Source organism: Eimeria mitis, genomic scaffold (assembly GCF_000499745.2).
Source record: "Eimeria mitis Houghton genomic scaffold, Emh_scaff130, whole genome shotgun sequence".
In the NCBI taxonomy this organism is placed as follows: domain Eukaryota; phylum Apicomplexa; class Conoidasida; order Eucoccidiorida; family Eimeriidae; genus Eimeria; species Eimeria mitis.
Window position 1 is genome coordinate 2,674 of NW_013568661.1, and position 17,673 is coordinate 20,346.

Below are 17,673 nucleotides of genomic sequence, written 5' to 3' on the forward strand. Positions count from 1 at the left end.
CGCCCAGGGGTCTTCCCCGGGGGCCCCCCCTCCTCCCCCTCCTATCACGTCAGCTGCAGCAGCAGCAGGAGCAGCAGCAGCAGCAGGAGGAGGCGGACGGAGTCCTGCTGCTCCTGCTGCTCCTGCTGCTGCTGCTGCTGGTGTTGCTGCAGGTACTGCTGGCTGGAATGCTGGAGGCGGGGGCAGCAGCGGAGGAGGTGCTGGTGCCCCGAAGAAGCCCGACTGGGTAGATGCAGCAGCAGCAGCAGCAGCAGCAGGAGGAGCAGCAGCAGCAGCAGGAGGAGCCGCAGCAGGTGGAGCAGGTGTTGTATCCCCTAGAGTGAAGTCTAGCAGGCTGAGGGGTTCTTGGTGCGGCTTGTTTCCTCTTTTGTCTCCAGACGATGAGGGTTTAGGGTCTGTGTTTGCTGACGAGGGTTTAGGGTTTATAGATGACGAGGGTTTAGGGTTTCCCTTTGCTAGATATCTATCTACCTCATCTGCTAGCTCTAAACCAGCAGAAAGAGAAGATATATTTTTATTTATATCTCCGTCTGTCGATGACAAAGACTGAAGCCAAGAAGCAAGGGGCCCCCGCGACCTCTCCAGGTGTATGTACGCCTCAACTCGGTCTGAGTAGGGGGCCCCCGAAGACCCCAATACAGATAGAGAACGACGAATGCTACTAACCTATACAAAAAAAAATATATATTTATATAAATATAAATATGTATATATATAAATATAAATATAAATATAAATATAAATATAAATATAAATATAAATATAAATATAAATATANATATATATATATATATATATATATATATATATATATATATATATATATATATATACAGGTGTAAACATAAATATACACACATAAATGTATACACGTAAAAATATAGATATACTTGCATATACATAGGAACAGAAGTATAAATAAAGGCAGAGAGAAACAGACACAGAGACTAAAAATAAATATAGAGGGAGGAGAGAAAAAGAGAGACAAAAGGACAGAATAAGAGACAGAGAGGGAGAGAGAAAAAGAGAAACACAAAAGGAGATACGGAGAGAGACAAAAGAGACAGAAAAAAAAAAACAGCAAGAGGGGGAGAAACACCCACCAGCTGCTCCACAGGCACTGTCTCCTGCTGCCTAGACGATCCCGCCTGGGATCGAGTTGTGGGGCGGGAGGAGACGGGGGGCGGCGGGGGAGCGATGTCAAAGGCTGGGGATTCCTAGAGAGAGCAGAGAGACAGCAGCAGCAAAAGTATAAAACAAAAACAACAAAAACAAACAAATAAATTAAAAAAAATAAAACACAAACAATATGTATACAGACAAGAAAACAGTAATCATTTATACGGGTTTGAGGGTTTAGGGTTTAGGGTTTAGGGTTTGGGGTTTAGGGTTTACTTCTGCATTCTTCACCAGATACTTCTGCGATCGGTCGACTTGAGGGAACTCCACGCCTGACAGCATACATACAAACCCTAAACCCTAATAAACCCTCAAACCCTAAACCCTAAACCCTAATAAACCCTCGAACCCTAAACCCTAAACCCTAAACCCTAGATGCAACTTACCCTTGCTCCGAAGCTTTCGGTACATATTGAAGATGGCTGGGCATCTCTCCTGTTGCAGGACGAAGGAGTCTGAGAAGAAATACAGAGCAAACCCTAAACCCTAAACCCTAAACCCTAGACCCTAGAACCTAAACCCTAAACCCTAAACCCTGAATCCCAGACCCTAAACCCTAATTTATGGACGAAGGGCAGTGCAACCCTCACCATGCCAGAGCTGAAACATAAACAAGACCTTCCGCTTGAGTTTCTGCACACAGGCAAATCAAGCTCTAAACCCTAAACCCTAAACCCTAAACCCTGGAACCCAAACCCTAAGCCCTAAACCCTAATTCCCACGCACGAAACCCTAAACCCTCATACTTCAGAGCAGCAGAGCTCACGTGGATCCTTGGATCTGTTGCTACGCCAGGATGTACAAAGGGCCTGCACGTACACTCCAAAACCCTAAACCCTAAACCCTAAACCCTGAAATCCAAACCCTAAACCCTCAACCCCGCACCCCAAACACTAAACCCTAGACCCTAAACCACAAGCTCTAAACCCTAGGCTCTGAATTTCAAACCCTAAACCGTATGCTGTGAATACCAAACCCTAAGCCGTCGCCTTCGAACGCTAAACCCTAAACCCCAAACCCTAAACCCTAGATTCTAAACCCTAGGGTCCCCACTCACCCTCCTATTATTTTGTTTATCTTCTCCTTGACATCCTTCGTGAGCGAACGCTTGAAGGTTGTCTGCACACCCGCAAAATGCCGAGGGTTTAGGGTTTAGGAGGTCCAGGCATGTTTCCAGCAACTAGGGTTTAGGGTTTAGGGTTTAGGGTTTAGGGTTTGCATACGAGCTTGAGGATTTTTGCCATCGAACGCAAGAAGTAGTCATCTATATGCCGAGCGAAATCAATGCCATTGTTCTTAACGCATATCTCCACCAGCTGCAGCAAACACCAAACCCTAAACCCTAAACCCTAAACCCTAGACCCTAGACCCTAAACCCTAAACCCGAATTTAAGAGTTGTGGCAACTCAACCCCATCAGCTCTTCTAGAGACCCCGTTGCTCCCTAAACCCTAAACCCTAGGCCTAAACCCCAACCCGTAAACCCTAAACCCTAAACCCTAAACCCTAAACCCTACATCTAGAGCTCTGTACATTCCCTCTGGATCTGTTCCTTGTCGCAGCTTGCTGGCGGCCTCCAGCAGCAGATAGCGGCTGTTGTCTCTGCTTGAGGCGCATGCGTCGACGCATATCATCGCCAGCGACATATTGACCTCGAGAGAGCCCCCATGGTACTCGAGGCAGGACCCCAGCGCCTCCCCAAAAGTAGGGGTGCCCCCGGGGGGAAACACCATCCTAAACCCTAAACCCTAAACCCTAAACCCTAAAATTGAACACTCAAAACACCAGTACTCTGCACTTACAAGAGAGCACAAACTCAAACAACACCAGATGAAACGACAACAACAAACCCACCCACCTATNCTTTGGGGGGCCCCTCTGAAACGCGGAGAGCCACAGAACAGGTCGAGGGCCCCCCCACGCTCTCTAGGGGCCCCCAAGAAGCAGAAGATGAATATCCGTCTGTACGCTGCAGCAACGGGGAGAGAAGACAGCGGCGGGGGGGTGCCGAAAAAGGGGAGAGAGAGAGAAAAGCGAGAAAGAGAGTAAACATAAAAGACAGTTGAATGAAAGAAAAGAGGGGAAACGAGGCAAAAACCCTAGCAGGTACTCTATCTGCTGCAGCCCGACACAACCAGTGCAGCAGCCATTCTAGTCGGGGCCCTACTACACAACAAAACCAAAAGAAAGATTCTTTAAAACAAAACTTGAACATAAATTTATTTGTTTTGTCGCTTCATTCCTTCTATTCTTCATGTCGCCACAACGAGCACAGCTTTCCTCTTCCGCTCACCGCTGTATTTCAGCTGTCGGTACACCGCAACCCCTACAGTAAAGGAGAAGTAAAAACGGAGAAGGCATGCAGATCAGCACATTTTAATATTCTATTTAAATTGGATTTTTCATGCGGTTTATAATGATATATTATTCTCTGGGTTTTACTTCTTCTGGGGGTTTTATAGACCGAAACACTCATATCAGCACACGCAAGAGAGTCGCCGCGTGCAGGGTTTGAATATTTAGGCTGTGCGGTTTTGTGTTCATCTCCGCCTGTCCTTCGTCTCGAGATGAATGATATTTTGTGATTTGTGAAGCTTTTATGTTTATCTGTAGAGTGAGGGAGGGGGTTGTAGCCGCGAAACTCAACCCTAAACCCTAAACCCTAAACCCTAAACCCTAAGACCGCTGGCCTCGGGCAGCTCGCCATACATCGAGCGGCTTCCTTGTCGGGTATGCCCTTGGTCCTGTTGGCATTGTCTGTTGTTCTTTGTTAATTTTTTAAGTTTATTTTGCTTCATGGGGAATTTGGAGCTGAGATTTTAAGTGTACATACACCTCACTTGCTGCGTCTTCTTCAGCAGGCCGAGCCGGCGCGGGCGGCTGAGTCGCCCTCTCTCTCTCTGTGTTCCTCTTTCTCTCTGCTCTCTCTTCCTTTTGCGTCTCTGACTTTTGAAGTTTGGTCTTCTTTTTCCTTTTTCCGAAGCATTTGCAGCAGAGATTTGCGGTGTATCTGTATAAGTCTCTCTCCTAGGCGGCTGCAGTGTTGTTGCAGCAGCAGCAGCACCCCAGCCCACCTGCAGCAGCAGCAGCAGCAGCAGCAGCATCAGACAGCACCATGAAGCGTCTGCTGCGTGGTTCTGTTCGCTCCCCCTCTTCCTCCAAGCGAGAAGAGGTGACCTTCACAGAGGACGGCTGGGCTCGGGCTGCGAGCAGCACTGGCTACAGCTACCCTGCTGACGCAGCAGCGGGTGCTGCAGCAGCAGACTATGCAGCAGCAGAACATGGAGAAGCAGCAGCAGCTGAAGATTATTTCTCTGAAGGGGAGTATGCAGAGAAGGAAACAGAAGGAGAAAGAGTAGACCATATCAATGGCTACACAGAAGAGGACCTGAAGGAGTGGGGGGAGGAGGACGAGGCTGGGGTGTATGATGGGGTGTACAGACACGAAGAAGATGAGGGAGAGGCTGCAGAAGAGCCAGCTTATGAAGAAGGGTATGAGGGCTATGAAGCAGGAGAAGCAGAAGAAGCAGAAGAAGAAGAAGAAGAGGGTGCGGGGTACGCNTGCTGCTGCTGCTGCTGCTGAAGGAGAAGAAGAACATATCGTTGATGAAAACTCTCTAGCTCCCTTTACCCTCGCCGAGATTGGGCGTCGTGTACAGGTCCGACATGTAGAAGGAAAGGGGAGGTGTCTATACACCCGAAAATCTTTATCACCAGGAGAAGTGATATTTGTTGAATCTCCTGTATTGGTTGCAGTTCCTTCTCTGAGCCCCGAGCTATGGTCTCTATTAACCCAACTGAATGAAGAAAGCCCTTTATCTTTGCCTCCTATATGGCACCTAGCTGCTCTTTGTTCTTTATTATTATTAGATGAAGAAGGCTTAAGAATTTGTCTAGATAAGTGGGTACCTGACCCTGATGCAGAAGCAGGAGAAGATGTATTACGTGTATGTACAGCACTGCAGCATACAATAGATATACAATTATATCAACGTTTATTACAAGTATGGAGATATAATAGTTTCGGCCATCATACAGAAACACAAGGACTTGTTCTATACAATCGTATTTCTATGATTGCTCATAGTTGTGATGCTACTGCTTGCTGGCACTACGGTGCCGATGAGGCTTTTGTATTGAAGGCAAGGGTTGCACTACAAGCAGGAGATGAAATAACTATTAGTTATATAGGCGATGAAGACCTTCTTAAAAGTACTAATATAAGAAGAGAAAAACTCTCTGGATGGTTGTTTACATGCTCATGCAATAGGTGCCTAGACACCCGAGATCCCGCCAGAGGATTCCGCTGCCCTACTTGCGGTACAGGCACAATGGCATTCAAGACTGAAGATGATGTATGTACACCCCAATATTATATTTATATTTATATTCATGTTTATGTTTGGGTTCATATTTATATTCATATTTGTAGGAGCAGAAGAAGTAAAATTCAAGGGTTTAGAATCGATTATTTTTAGTGTGTTTAGGGTTTTGGGTTTAGGAGGGATGGTCTGTGTTATGTTTAGGGTATTGGGTTTATGAATGGTGATTAGGGTTTAAGATGGAGGGTTTAGGGTTTAGGGTTTGTGATGAGGGTTTAGGGTTTGTTTTTTTTTTTTGCTTGCTCAGGAGACAACACCCAATGCATGCACTGTATGCGGTACTGTGGCGGATGCGGAGACAGTGGAGAAATATATAACATTTGAAACAGCTTATGCTGAGCGGCTTGACGAGACAAACAAAGAAGATATGCGTGATGCAGAGATGGTATATGAACAGGCATCGAGGGTATTCACAAAACACTGGATTCTATTTCAGGTAAAAACAACAACACACAACAACCCCAATTTATACTTTAGGGTTTAGGGTCTAGGGTTTAGGGTTTAGGGTTTAGGCCTGTGGTTGTGTTTGTTGGGGTGCAGCTCGACACCATCTTGTTTGAGGGCTACCGAGCTGCAGGCGACTATGAGTCGGCGTACGTACACCAGATGCACCGCCTGGAATATGTTACTTCAGTGAGGCAATGCTGTGGCTGCTGCTGCTGCTGCTGCTTTTGTTGCTGCTGCTGTCGTCGCTGCTGTTGCTGTTGCTGCTGCTGTTGCTGCAGCTGCTACTGAAGTGGCATTAGCTGCTGCTGGGAGTGAAGCTCAATTGTTTTCTATCACTTTTTTTGTTTTATTTTGTTTTTTTTTGTTTTTTTTTTTTCAGGTGTTGCCTCTGCCTTCGTATTCTCTTGCTTGGCTGTACGAGGAGATGGGGGATGTTCTGTGGTCGCGGATACAGGCGAAGGGAAAGCCGTTTGCTGATAGCCGTTTACGTTTAGCTGGAAGGCATTTTGAAGATGCATATAATCTGCTGTATATACTCTGCGGCCCTGAACATGAATACACAGCAGCAGCAGCAACAAAACGCAACGAAATAGATGAACTTATCACAGAGGTTTAAACCATCTGAGGTGTATAGACACCAGGGAAATAAAATAATCCGAAAAATAATACTTGTATTTAATAACCACAAATACAAACACTAAAATATATCATGCCGATTGCGTGCACAAGCAAATGCACTTGCTGCAGCAACTTATGCTGCTGCTGCACCTGCTGCTGCTGCTGATGCACAGAGGGAAGCAGGAAAGAAGCCAGAAGAGTTGAGGGTTCGAGCTTTTTTAGGGTTTAGGGGTGTGACCTCTCGTGGGTGGTTTGTTATATTTGTTGAATTTCATTAGTATAATTATATAATTGTATATAATTATGTAGATTTACATATATGTTATATATTATTGTATTTATTGACCTGAATGTCAATCGAACAAATACACATGCTCGTCCGTATGTGTATTTGCGAAATGGTCCTGATGTACGTACACCCCATTTGCAGTTGCTGCCTCTCTGTACATACACTGCGGTGTATCTACACTTCTTTTATACTCGGTGTGCAGATCTGGATACACTGCAGTGTAGATACAGTTCATATTACTATTTATTGGCTGCGCTATAATAGCCCAGGTGAGCAGCAGCTGCTGCTGCTCCCCGGCAGCAGCTGGTGCTGCTGTTGCTGCTGCTGTTGCTGCTACCTACAAGCTGGCGAGCAGCAGCTGCGACAGCAAGACGAGCTGCAGCTGGCACTGTAAAATTTAACGCGATATCCTTGGCGATGCTTTGACAAAATGTTCTCGCAGCATGCAACATGCATGGGAGGGAATGGATGCTGTTCAGCTGTCTGTACACCATCCGCATGCTTTTTAGTCTATGTATTGCAACAGCTCCATAGAGGCTGTCATTTTTACTTTTTTCTATGAACGAACCCATGGCTGTTGAACGTTTGCTGCAGCTCCTCTCTGGCCTCGAATTAAAGTTTTTAGTGGTGGAGGCAGAAACACATATTCGTCATTTCCTACATTGATACGAACAACACTTCACTTCTTAATGCTAAAAATACAAACTCCTTTAGAAGAAAAACAACAGAGATCACGAACATAGGGGGTAGAAAAACGCATGAAAGAAAGTTTCGTAGCTGGTGATGCTGTCAGTAGTTAAGGAAACAGCAGCACCAGCAGCTGCTGCCCGCAGCACAGTTGCTGCCGTAGCAGCTCATGAGGCCTGATGAGGCATTGGATAAGCAGCAGCAGCTGTTGCTGCTCCTGCTGCTGCTGCAACTGTTGGCGCTACAGTTGCAATATGCTGCTGTATCAGTTTATGCTGTCCCTCTTCTGGGTCTCGTCCACCAGCTGGCAGGGTCCTGGCGGGCGGGTGGAATATGTTTGATTTTTTCATCGCGTTGTTGCTGCTGCAGGCGCTGCATCTGGAGCTGCATCTGCTGCAGGTAATGCTGGTACTCCATTTGCTGCTGCAGCTGTTCGCGGGTCGCTGGGTGCTGCTGCTGCTGCTGTGGCTGCTGCTGCTGTGGCCGCTGCTGCTGTGGCTGCTGCTGCTGTGGCTGCTGCTGCTGTGGCTGCTGCTGCTGTGGCTGCTGCTGCTGTTGCTGAAGTTGCTGCTGCCCTTCTGCTGCGGTTGCTCCTTCGACTTCTGTGAACCTGGGTTTACTTTTACTTTTTTTATTTGGGGTGCTTGCTCGTTTCTTCGGCTGGATGCCGTGTTGAGGCACAAGAGACAATTGATTTGTTTGTTTAGGTGTTGTTGGGGTGTATGTACGTACAGCTGGTGTTCCTTTAGTCTTCGTTTTCTTTGGTTTGGGTTGGGCAGCTTTAGCCTTTTGTTCCTTTTGGCGACTTCTTGAGCTGCCGCTGTATTTTCTTCCTGTTTCTCTCTCTTCATACTCTTCCATTTCTTCTTCATGCATCTGCCTTCTATTTCCTTCTCCCTCTCCTCTCTCTTCTTCACTACGGAGCCGCGCAAGTTTGACTTCAAGCCGCTGCAGCTTATCTAGGTAAATGGTTATCTTTTCGTCTGCCAGTTGCACGTCGTGTTTCATAAACAGCAGATCCGCCTGAGTCTGTACAGAAGTTGAATAAAGGCGAAAGCAACATGAAAAAAGTGAAATAGCAAACAAAAAGTATGACAGTAAACAAAATAATTAAAATAAAAAATACTATTTATAACTGGAAACAAGCTGATTGAAATATGAAGCATGAGTAGTGAACGAAACGACTGAAACAACGAATACAAATTCTCGGAAGAACGAATACAAGTGATAAACAAAATAATTACAAGAACAGGCATTCAGCGAAAATAATTCAACAAGAATAACAAACAATAAACGAGATAATTAAATACAAAGACCCACTGCTGTTCCCTCAACCGTGTTCGTTGCTACTTGACGTAACTCCTGCTGCACCCGCCGCCTCTCCGCTTTACTCTGTAGATGTAAATAAATACAAATGAGCCTTTTGCGAAGGAAACGGAGAAAAAAAGAAAGGAAAGGAGGAAAGGAGGAAACGTATAGACAAACAAGCATATACAAGCAAGCAATGAAACAGAAAGAACAAAAGAAACCCACCGAAATAAACACAACAGAACAAGCAAACAACGAAACAAACGAGCAACTGCACTAAAAAAAACAGAACGAGCAGAATGAAGCAGTATATTTTCACCTTCGACAGTTCCTCTTGCGTTTCTGTGATTTCTCTTTCGAGCTCTTCAATTGTTTTTCCTTTAATTGTTGCCATCTCCGTCAACTCGGCGGTCCTTGCCCGCCGCATCTCAGGGGAATTCAACTTTCCTAAGCAGGCCATGGCCCTTGCGAACTCCATCTTCTCTCTGAAAAAGAAAAGGAAAAACGAAATTAAAGTGAAGCAGAGATGAATGTATATTAATCAATAGAAGTAGTAGGGAAGAAGAAACAGAGAGAGAAAGAGAGAAACCAAAGGCATCTTCTCTCGAACGAAGAACAAGAAAAGCGACCAGTTCAGAAAAAAAAAACAGAGGGGCATGTGTATATCAACCGAGAGAAGAGGAACATGGGGAGAAGAAGCCTCTTCTAATGGGAAAAATAAGAAAAAACAATTCAGATTGAAGCAGAGAAATGCGTATATAAAGGGAGAGGAAGACGAAGTAGATAAAGATAGAGAAAACACGTGAAAACGAGGAAGATCTACACACGTCGGCGTGGGCTCAGAGGGAAGCAAGATGATGACGGGAGCGGTGTAGCGGTTTTCTTCTGCTTCAAGAGAAATAATATAAAACAAAAATGGAAAGCTGAATTTAAAAGGAGCAAGTCGGTGCGCGTGCATAGGAGATAAGCTCTACCAGCTGCGACGGCGGAGAGTTCCGTTCCCTGATTCCAAAACCGAAAAACACAATTATTATTATTATATATTTTTTGTTACTTTTGTTGTCACTTGCAACACAGAAGCTGCTTTTCTACTTTTTCTTCCTCTCCGTACCGTTTGCTCTTCAGGAGGAGGAGGCGGCTGGACGACTGAGGCCGAGTAATCCACTCCCTGAAAAAAGCAAAGATTATAGGGAATACAAATACAATTCGTGTGGTGTTGAATGAAGAGCAAACAAAACGAATCAAAGAATAATTTCAGCACAAGAAACCCACCTTTCGCACGTGAGATTGCGTGGCTGCTGAGAGCATCTGGAGGAAAAGGGTAGTAAACTCGCTCTCTGTTTCTTCAGATAAGTACAAACAAAGAGCCTATTACATCAACAGCTTCTTTCAGCTTGTTGCCGAGCTTCGTCGCTAGAAATAACAGCTATTTATGAAGCACCACCACGTGACATTCTTCGGTTCGTTTCAACAATTACTGGTTTCCACTTCCTCATCCACAGTCGCCTGGGCAGCTTCCTGAGAATGTGATGTATGGCAAAGTATTCATAAGCTGCTAAGACCTCCAGAGAGACTCACGATCGCATCAAGGTCTACAGGAGGCGGCGCTGCCTCTGCTGTTCCTGCTGCGGGTCCAGCTGCAGTTGCGCCAGCTTGGGGTACTCCTGCGGCAGGTACCCCCATTCCAAATGGAATCCCAGCAGGGGCTCCCAAGGCTGGGGCCAAGGGGGCCCCGGCTAGGGTTCCTAGTGCACCTGCTAAGGCCCCCCGTGCAACATTTCCCAGGATGCGCTCTGAACGGGCCCAGAGGCGGGTGTACGAAGTGAACAAAATGCGCAGAAAGAAGAAGAAGTAATTCTCATATACCTTTTACTTGCGCGAATTGTGGGGGATGGGAGTTTCCCTCCGCACGTTGGGGCAGTTCAGGTTTCCGATGCTGTTCGGCCCAAGAGAGGGAACACAACATGAAAAACACGGTAACGTGGGCCCTTGATGGGCATATAAAGTAAAGGGAGACCATTATGAAAAGAGTTTCCCTGTTTCGGGGTGACTTCGCCCATGAATCACGTCATCTGCTCTGGCAAGTCAGANTATGAAAAGAGTTTCCCTGTTTCGGGGTGACTTCGCCCATGAATCACGTCATCTGCTCTGGCAAGTCAGAAGTCTCAGTTTCATGTGTACCGACAGATGGCGTGCAAGTGGAGGGAAGCGAAAGTGAAAAGCATATCCGCGAATATCTTTGGTTGTAACCCATGCTAAAGATGAGGGGAAGATCAAGAGAAACCTCTCTGCGTCTTTCCTCCTTTTCGTTCTCATCAGGTGACCCGGAGGAGGGCGATGCGATGCTACTAATTCGACATGCTTTTGTAACGGTGCACGAAACTGGAAACACGAAGGAAGTATTTATATTTTTAGTATTTAGTTTGTCATTTATTTATTTTGGGGTTGTAGGGAAAGCTGTTGTTCGGTGGTCTACAGTCGGTTGCCCATTGGTTTCACTTGACTGCTAAGTTGAATGTCCGTTTCGTTCTCAGTCGCACTGGACTTGCGCAGTAAAAGCTTTTGAAATAAGCCAAAATATTATTTTTACTTAATTTTGCTGACATAAACAAACAAATTCGCCGGCAATCTGACGACAGTTGTTGCAGCAGCTCCACCACTGAGTACCATCAACGCGCCGCCTGCGTTGGTGGTTGTCTGTTGCGTGGTTGTCTGTTGCAGCAACAACGCCGCAATTATTTCTGTCTTTTTCTCGTAGCGTTCGTTCTTATGTGACAATTTCTTTTTTTATCTGTGGAATTACGACACTCTTTCCACAAGTAACGCGTAAATTAGCCAACTGCCTTCACCGTTCAACATCAATACTGCGGACGGCAGATAACACCTGCGCGCGTAGCGTAGCAGACCAGCAGCAACAGCAGCGGCAGCAGCAGCGGTAGCCGCAGCAGAAGCAGCAGGAATAATCCTCGCTTGTTTTCTTTTTTTATTCTGGCTTCCCCTCCCTTCATCCAGACGCCTGAGGAGTCACTATGTCGGGGGCAAACACCCCGCGTTACATCGAGGTAGAGGGTCACGACCTTGGGGACGTAGTGCAGCAAGAGGGGCCCCAGGGGGGTGCCCAGGGCTCCTCTGGGGGAGGCTTTCTCTTCAGCGGTCCCTCTGAGGAGCCAGAGGGCAACGCGCAGCAGCTGTCGCACGCAGGAGCAGCGCAAGATGCGGGGGGTGCTAAGGACTCTCTTTATTTGCATGAAGATCAGGAAGCTGAAAACCCCTTAGCGTCACAGCAGCCAATCTCAGCTGCGGCTGAACCGTCTGTCGAGCAGCCCAAGGGCCAGGAGGGGCCCCCCGCCTCTCCCGGGGCCCCCTCCCCAGGCCTGCAGGAGCANTCGAGCAGCCCAAGGGCCAGGAGGGGCCCCCCGCCTCTCCCGGGGCCCCCTCCCCAGGCCTGCAGGAGCAGCAGCGGCGACCGGAGAGCGAGTCTGCCGCTGCTGCAGCAGCAGCAGCAGCAGCAGGCGCTGCGGTAGCTACTCGTAATACGCTGAAACGCGCTACAACGTCTATGCGGGAGGGCGTGAAGACCGCGTCAGCACAGGTGGTGCATGCAGGGGAGAAGGTGGGGGCTGTGTGGAGCAAGACCCTAGACAGTGCGATGTGGGTTTGTGCTGCATGCGGGGCCCTTGCTATTCTTTTGATAGCTCTTTCTCTTGCTATGCGCACATGGAGACACCAACGCCTGAGCTACACCGACGACAACGGGGAGAACATCTCTCGCGTCGAGCTTGGGCTCAGGTCGTTACAGCGTATACAAACACTGCATAGGAAAGACGATGCAGGAGTTATTGTTGTCTATGACCCCCCACTTCTCTACCAAGACGCCATGGACAGTGCTTACTGCCTCCCCGATGCAGAAGAAAACGGCACAGACGACGAGGGACCACAGAGACAAGCCGCAGCACAAAACCCAGACGGAAGCAGCAGCAACGCAGGCGAAGACAGAGGAACGTCAGCAGCAAGTGGCGAGCCAGAAGCAGCAGGAGAAGAACCCGAGGATGAGGCAGTACTCTCTGGCCAGGTGGAGCCGACTCCGCAGCAGCAGCAGCAGATGCTGGAGCAGCAGCAGCGAGAGGAACATGTGGAGGAAACGATTAGGCGCGCAGCAGCTGCAGACGCAGGAGTTTCAGGAGTTTCTTTCTTATCTCGTCAGCTGCAGCAGGTTTTTTCTCCATCTCGTCACGCAGAGCGTAGGGGCCCCCTAGCTAGACCTCCCCCATACAGCGTGACTCTGGGGCGAGACCCTGGGGCCCCCGGTTCGTTGACAGGGAAGTATGCGGAGATGCGTGGAGATCTATTGGGCCCCACTTTGTTTGATGTACACTGCAAGGATTTGGAGATGTTTAAGAAGAGTGGAGCTTTGTTTGGTCGTATGGCTGTTGCTTATATTGTTTTTGCGGGGCTCGGTATGGCTGCTGCTGCTGCTTCCTTGCTGCTGACGACGCTAGGCAGCCCCTGGGCGCAACGCGTACAAGATCTCCCTGTGAACCTTGTAGGCACCGTAGCGTGGCTGGTGGCTCTCGTGCTGCAGCTGTGCGGCCTCGCCTCCTGGGGTGTAGGTACAGATGTTGCTGCATGCGTTACAGATGCAGGGGGGGCTGGGGTCTGTGCCCTTGGTAGTGCTGCTGCTATAGCTATTGGCTCTCTCGTTCTTACTCTTGTTGCTACACTTTCTTATTGCCTCTTCTTCACACATAAATTTATTCGTGACCTCGGAATAGATAAACAAAGACAAGAAGATAAAGAAAAAGAAATACAACAACAACTGGCAGCGCAGCAAGCATACATACAAGCCACGCACTATGACGAACAAGATGGGCCCCAGATCACTGTCCTTCCTAGCCAAACAAACAACAACGGGGGCCCCCACTCAAAGGCCTCCCTCGCAGGAAGCGTTGCCGCGGTCCCGCGGGGGGCCCCCCATAGCAACTCTATGGGGGCCCCCCTAAGCAACTCTCAGTTGGGCCCCCAACCTGTTGCGCCCGGCGAAAGCGAAACCCCCGCTCGGTCCGTAACGGGAGGCTCTCAGGCTGTTAAGCATTAACGGCCACCTCAGCATACAGCTGCCTCAACTATCACCTCTAGAGATATGTTCTTTCAACTCATGTATGCATGCATGCATGCCTCCATATACATGCATCCATGCATATGAAGGCATGCAGGCGCCCGGCTTGCTTGCAGGGACAGAAACGGAAACCCGCGTACACCGCAGGGAAGGCCACTCCAGCCTTGCTGCATGCAGCACCCTAAATTTTTTTAAGATATGAACTGGGGTGGGGTTGTCGTCAGCAGCACACTCTACACTTTACACGCCATTAGGTTTTAGGGTTTAGGCCGCTCGGAGGTTTGAGAAATTCAGAGGGGTAACCCCGGCTGTAGCCATCTAACGAGAAGAAGCACACACACAGAGAACCTCGAAACCTGCACAGCTAGCTGGCTAGCTCCCTGGCTACCAAGTTGGGTGGCTAGTTGGCTAGCTACCCGGATAGCGAGTTGGGCAGCCAGTTGGCTAGCTAGATGGATAGCTACCTGGCTAGCTGCTCGTCTGGCTAGCCACGCAGGGTCTTAGGGTTTAGATAAATTTTGCAGCGAGCCCTGTGCCTTCAGCGACGACGCTGCGTGGAGCCCGCAGTCTCAGAGCCGAAGGAAAGTGAACTCCCGCCTGGCCTAGCCAGAAACACAGCTAGTGAGTTCGTTTGCTGTGGTAGCTAGCTAGCTAGCTAGACAACTAGAGGTTACCCTTGACGGCTGGCGAACTGCAAGGAAGGAGAGTTTCCTTTTAAGAAGATGACTGGCCGGAACAAAGGCCTTGAGTTGTTGTGTGGCTAGGTAGCTAGCCAAACAGTCGGCTAGTCGGAGGGTTAGTTAGCCAGCTAGCTAGAGGGCTAGCTGGCTAGCTAGCCAGCCCGCTCGCTAGCGGGCGTTGCTACGCTGGCGCGAGGAGCCGCTGGCGGAACCCCTGCGGCCCCTGGAATCCTCAGAGGGCCTTCGTTGGGTTTCCTTTGCCCTCCTCTCCCTCTCTCTTTCCCTTTCCCTTTCCCTTTCCCGCTCCCTATCCCTCTCCCTGTCTCTGTCTCTGTCTCTGTCTCTATCTCTATCTCTCTCTCTTTCTCTTTCTCTGTCTCTTTCTCTATCTCTGTCTCTGTCTCTGTCTCTGTCTCTGCCCCTGTCTCTGTCTCTGTCTCTGTCGATTCTGTCTCTGTTGTCTCCCCGCGGGGGTCTACTGTGAGAAGCCGAATGGGGCCCCTCGGGGGCCCCCCTGCGCGAGGGGCCTTCTGGGGACCGCTCAGCGTCCCAAACCCTCCTGCTTGACCTGCTGCTCTTATCCTCACGGGGGGCCCCCAGGGGGCCCCCGCGTGAAGCAAAATCGCCTGAAGGAGCGGTAGATGAAGCCCTGCGGTCCCCTCGGCTGCCAGAAGGGCTAGCGCGAACTCCGTAGCTTCTTTCGGGGCTGCGCACACCAAACCCTAAACCCTAAACCCTAAACCCTAAACCTCTAAGGCCCCTTATGAGCTTAACTAGCCTGAAGGTTCTCCTGAGCTGGGGTTTCCTTCTCCTCGCTGCCTAACATCAAACGATTCGGGATTTCATCTAAGGGTTTACTTCCTAGGGTTTAGGGTTTACGTGCAAGGGGTTTTAGGGTTTTGAGGAGCTAGGCTTAGGAGAAACTGCTAGGGTTTAGGGTTTAGGACTTACTGAGGAGGCCTCGAGATCTTGGTGGCCTTCAGCTTTGTCTCGAGGTCCGCCACCTGCAGCTTCAAAGAATCTCTCTCCGCCTTCACCTCCTGAATACAAACCCTAAACCCTAAACCCTAAACCCTCAGCACTAAACTCTAAACCCTAAACACTAGTCACAAAATCCTAAACCCTAAAAGGCATTAGGCACAGGCCAGAGCGTCACACCATCTTCGAGATGAAGCAGTCCTAGCCCTCGCCTAAAACCCTAAACCCTAAACCCTAAACCCTCGTTACTCACGCTGAACTGAACAAACACTGCTTGAAGTTGCTGAGACAAATCTTCGTTGTCTGCATCGAGGTCAGCGTTGAGTTCCCGGAGTTGCCTGCAACAGCAGCAGCAGCAGCAACAGCAGCAGCAGCAGCAACAGCAATAAGTGCATCAAAAGCAGCAGACGCGTGTATGTCTACTATTCTTCACTATTCTTTTCCGTGTTGGTTGCAGCAGAGCATACAGCAGAGCATGGTGGGTTTAGGGTTTAGGGTTAGGGTTTAGGGTTTGCGGACCTTAGTTCTTTTTGTAAGAAGACAACATGTTTCTTTAGGGCCCCCAGCTGAACTGTTGTTGTTGCAGCAAAACCCTCATTCAGGGCCCTCCCTAACTCTGCATTCTCCTGCTGCAGCGTCCGGCACTTTGTTATCAGCCGCTGCCCAGTCACGCTGCAGCAGCAAAACCCCAAACAAGGGTTTAGGGTTTAGGGTTTAGGGGTTGAATGTTGCAGGCGACGACTGCCGATGCAGCCACTGCCAGAAATACGCCTCAGGAGTTGCATCGGAAAGGGTTGCTGTGAAGTGAGGGTTTGACTAAAAGTTCTAGGGTTTAGGGTTTAGGGTTTTAAGAGGTGACCCTCTTGGGTTTAGGGTCTAGGCCCAGCTCTCGGGAACAGGTGGCCACATATGGCGTTGAGGGTTTTGAGGATTTAAAAAACAAAAAAATATCTATAGGTGCAGAGAGGGTTCTGCGGTTTCTAGGGTTTAGGGTCTGGGGTTTATCTCCCCCGCAGTGTTTCTGCTGCAGTAAGTAAGCTTCATTTCAAGGGTTTAGGGTTTAATGTTAAGGGTTTACAAAGGCAGCGCACCTCTGCCCAGAGAACTGCTGCGCTGTCTGTGTTTCCTTCGTCCTCTCAAGGGCCCCTTCAGCCTCCGCCAGCCGCATCCTCAGGGTCTTTATCTCCAGCTGGGTTGCAGGGTCAACCGCGAGGCCCCTAAGAAAGGGTCCCCCCTGGGAAGAAGCTCCCGAGGGGGCCCCTTGGGGGGCCCCCTGGGGGCCCCCAGGGGGCCCCCCCTCCTCATCTCGGATGTCCTTCGTACCCGGATTGCCTATGAAGGGGGCCCAAGGGGCCCCGCAGCACTGCGCCTTTGATAGAGAACGCTCCAAGGAAGAGATTAGCGAGAGGTGTAGATACTCCCGCCGCTGAAGCAGACGCAAACCCTAAACCCTAAACCCTAAACCCTAGACCCTTGCGACGACGGCATGCACCCAGGGCAGCCAGAGGAGTACATAGTTTCAAGGCGTATGGAGGCCTCCACCTCAGAGCGGTTCTCGGTTTCCTCAGAAATGTCTGAAAGCCTATACAGCTGAGGGTCTAGAGTCTAGGGTTTAGGGTTTAGGGTTTGGGGTTTAGATAGGGTTTGTGCGGTTTCTTGCCTTGAATTCAGCGATGACTTGCAGGAGCTGCTGAACGCGCTCGCCGTCCTCTGGTCTTTCATTTTCCACCTCCATGGGGCACCAATAAACCCTAAACCCTAAACCCTAAACCATAAACCATAAACCCTAAACCCTTTGCCTGGACGGGAAGCAGGGGCCATGCGGTTCCCGCACCTTCAGGCTGCCACCTAAACAAATTGGAACCCCTAAACCCTAAACCCTAGACCTCTCCCCGAAACAAAAAGAAAAATGCAAGAAAAGAGTAGCGCTCAAGTTCTAAGCCAAACGCTAAACCCTAAACCCTAAACCCTAAACCCTAAAATGCTGAAC

General features: G+C 49.1%; 6 protein-coding genes across 6 annotated transcripts in view; 3 read left to right on the top strand and 3 right to left on the bottom strand.

Moving 5' to 3' along the window:
- EMH_0091350 (uncharacterized protein) overlaps window positions 1-2,911 on the bottom strand; it is a gene marked incomplete at both ends in the record, with an annotated part of 5,150 nt that extends 2,239 nt beyond the window's left edge. Inside the window, 8 exons of the mRNA XM_013494832.1 lie at window positions 1,104-1,217; window positions 1,396-1,451; window positions 1,566-1,634; window positions 1,770-1,812; window positions 1,946-1,988; window positions 2,237-2,298; window positions 2,403-2,495; window positions 2,696-2,911. Coding sequence (XP_013350286.1) covers window positions 1,104-1,217; window positions 1,396-1,451; window positions 1,566-1,634; window positions 1,770-1,812; window positions 1,946-1,988; window positions 2,237-2,298; window positions 2,403-2,495; window positions 2,696-2,911 — 696 coding nt within the window. The remainder of the gene's footprint in view (window positions 1-1,103; window positions 1,218-1,395; window positions 1,452-1,565; window positions 1,635-1,769; window positions 1,813-1,945; window positions 1,989-2,236; window positions 2,299-2,402; window positions 2,496-2,695) is intronic.
- A 1,382-nt stretch (window positions 2,912-4,293) lies between these two features.
- On the top strand, window positions 4,294-6,623 carry EMH_0091460 (uncharacterized protein; the record flags this gene model as incomplete). The annotated part of the gene is made up of 5 exons (XM_013494833.1): window positions 4,294-4,726; window positions 5,049-5,125; window positions 5,808-5,996; window positions 6,101-6,193; window positions 6,387-6,623. 5 exons carry the CDS (start codon window positions 4,294-4,296, stop codon window positions 6,621-6,623), a joined length of 1,029 nt encoding a protein of 342 aa, XP_013350287.1.
- Window positions 6,624-7,871: 1,248 nt separating this feature from the next.
- Window positions 7,872-10,592, bottom strand: EMH_0091570 (tropomyosin 1 alpha chain, putative; the record flags this gene model as incomplete). The annotated part of the gene is made up of 5 exons (XM_013494834.1): window positions 7,872-8,630; window positions 9,229-9,394; window positions 10,021-10,077; window positions 10,182-10,252; window positions 10,488-10,592. 5 exons carry the CDS (start codon window positions 10,590-10,592, stop codon window positions 7,872-7,874), a joined length of 1,158 nt encoding a protein of 385 aa, XP_013350288.1.
- A 1,346-nt stretch (window positions 10,593-11,938) lies between these two features.
- Window positions 11,939-12,433, top strand: EMH_0091680 (uncharacterized protein; the record flags this gene model as incomplete). The annotated part of the gene is given in 2 exon segments (XM_013494835.1): window positions 11,939-12,292; window positions 12,296-12,433. Coding segments are annotated over 2 exon segments (492 nt in total).
- Window positions 12,434-12,468: 35 nt separating this feature from the next.
- On the top strand, window positions 12,469-14,004 carry EMH_0091790 (uncharacterized protein; the record flags this gene model as incomplete). Its single annotated transcript, XM_013494836.1, has 1 exon — window positions 12,469-14,004. The coding sequence occupies one exon, from the start codon at window positions 12,469-12,471 to the stop codon at window positions 14,002-14,004; it is 1,536 nt and encodes a 511-aa protein (XP_013350290.1).
- Window positions 14,005-14,873: 869 nt separating this feature from the next.
- On the bottom strand, window positions 14,874-17,418 carry EMH_0091910 (uncharacterized protein; the record flags this gene model as incomplete). Its single annotated transcript, XM_013494837.1, has 6 exons — window positions 14,874-15,411; window positions 15,657-15,745; window positions 15,937-16,021; window positions 16,203-16,355; window positions 16,775-17,109; window positions 17,362-17,418. The coding sequence occupies 6 exons, from the start codon at window positions 17,416-17,418 to the stop codon at window positions 14,874-14,876; spliced, it is 1,257 nt and encodes a 418-aa protein (XP_013350291.1).
- Window positions 17,419-17,673: the final 255 nt, after the last annotated feature.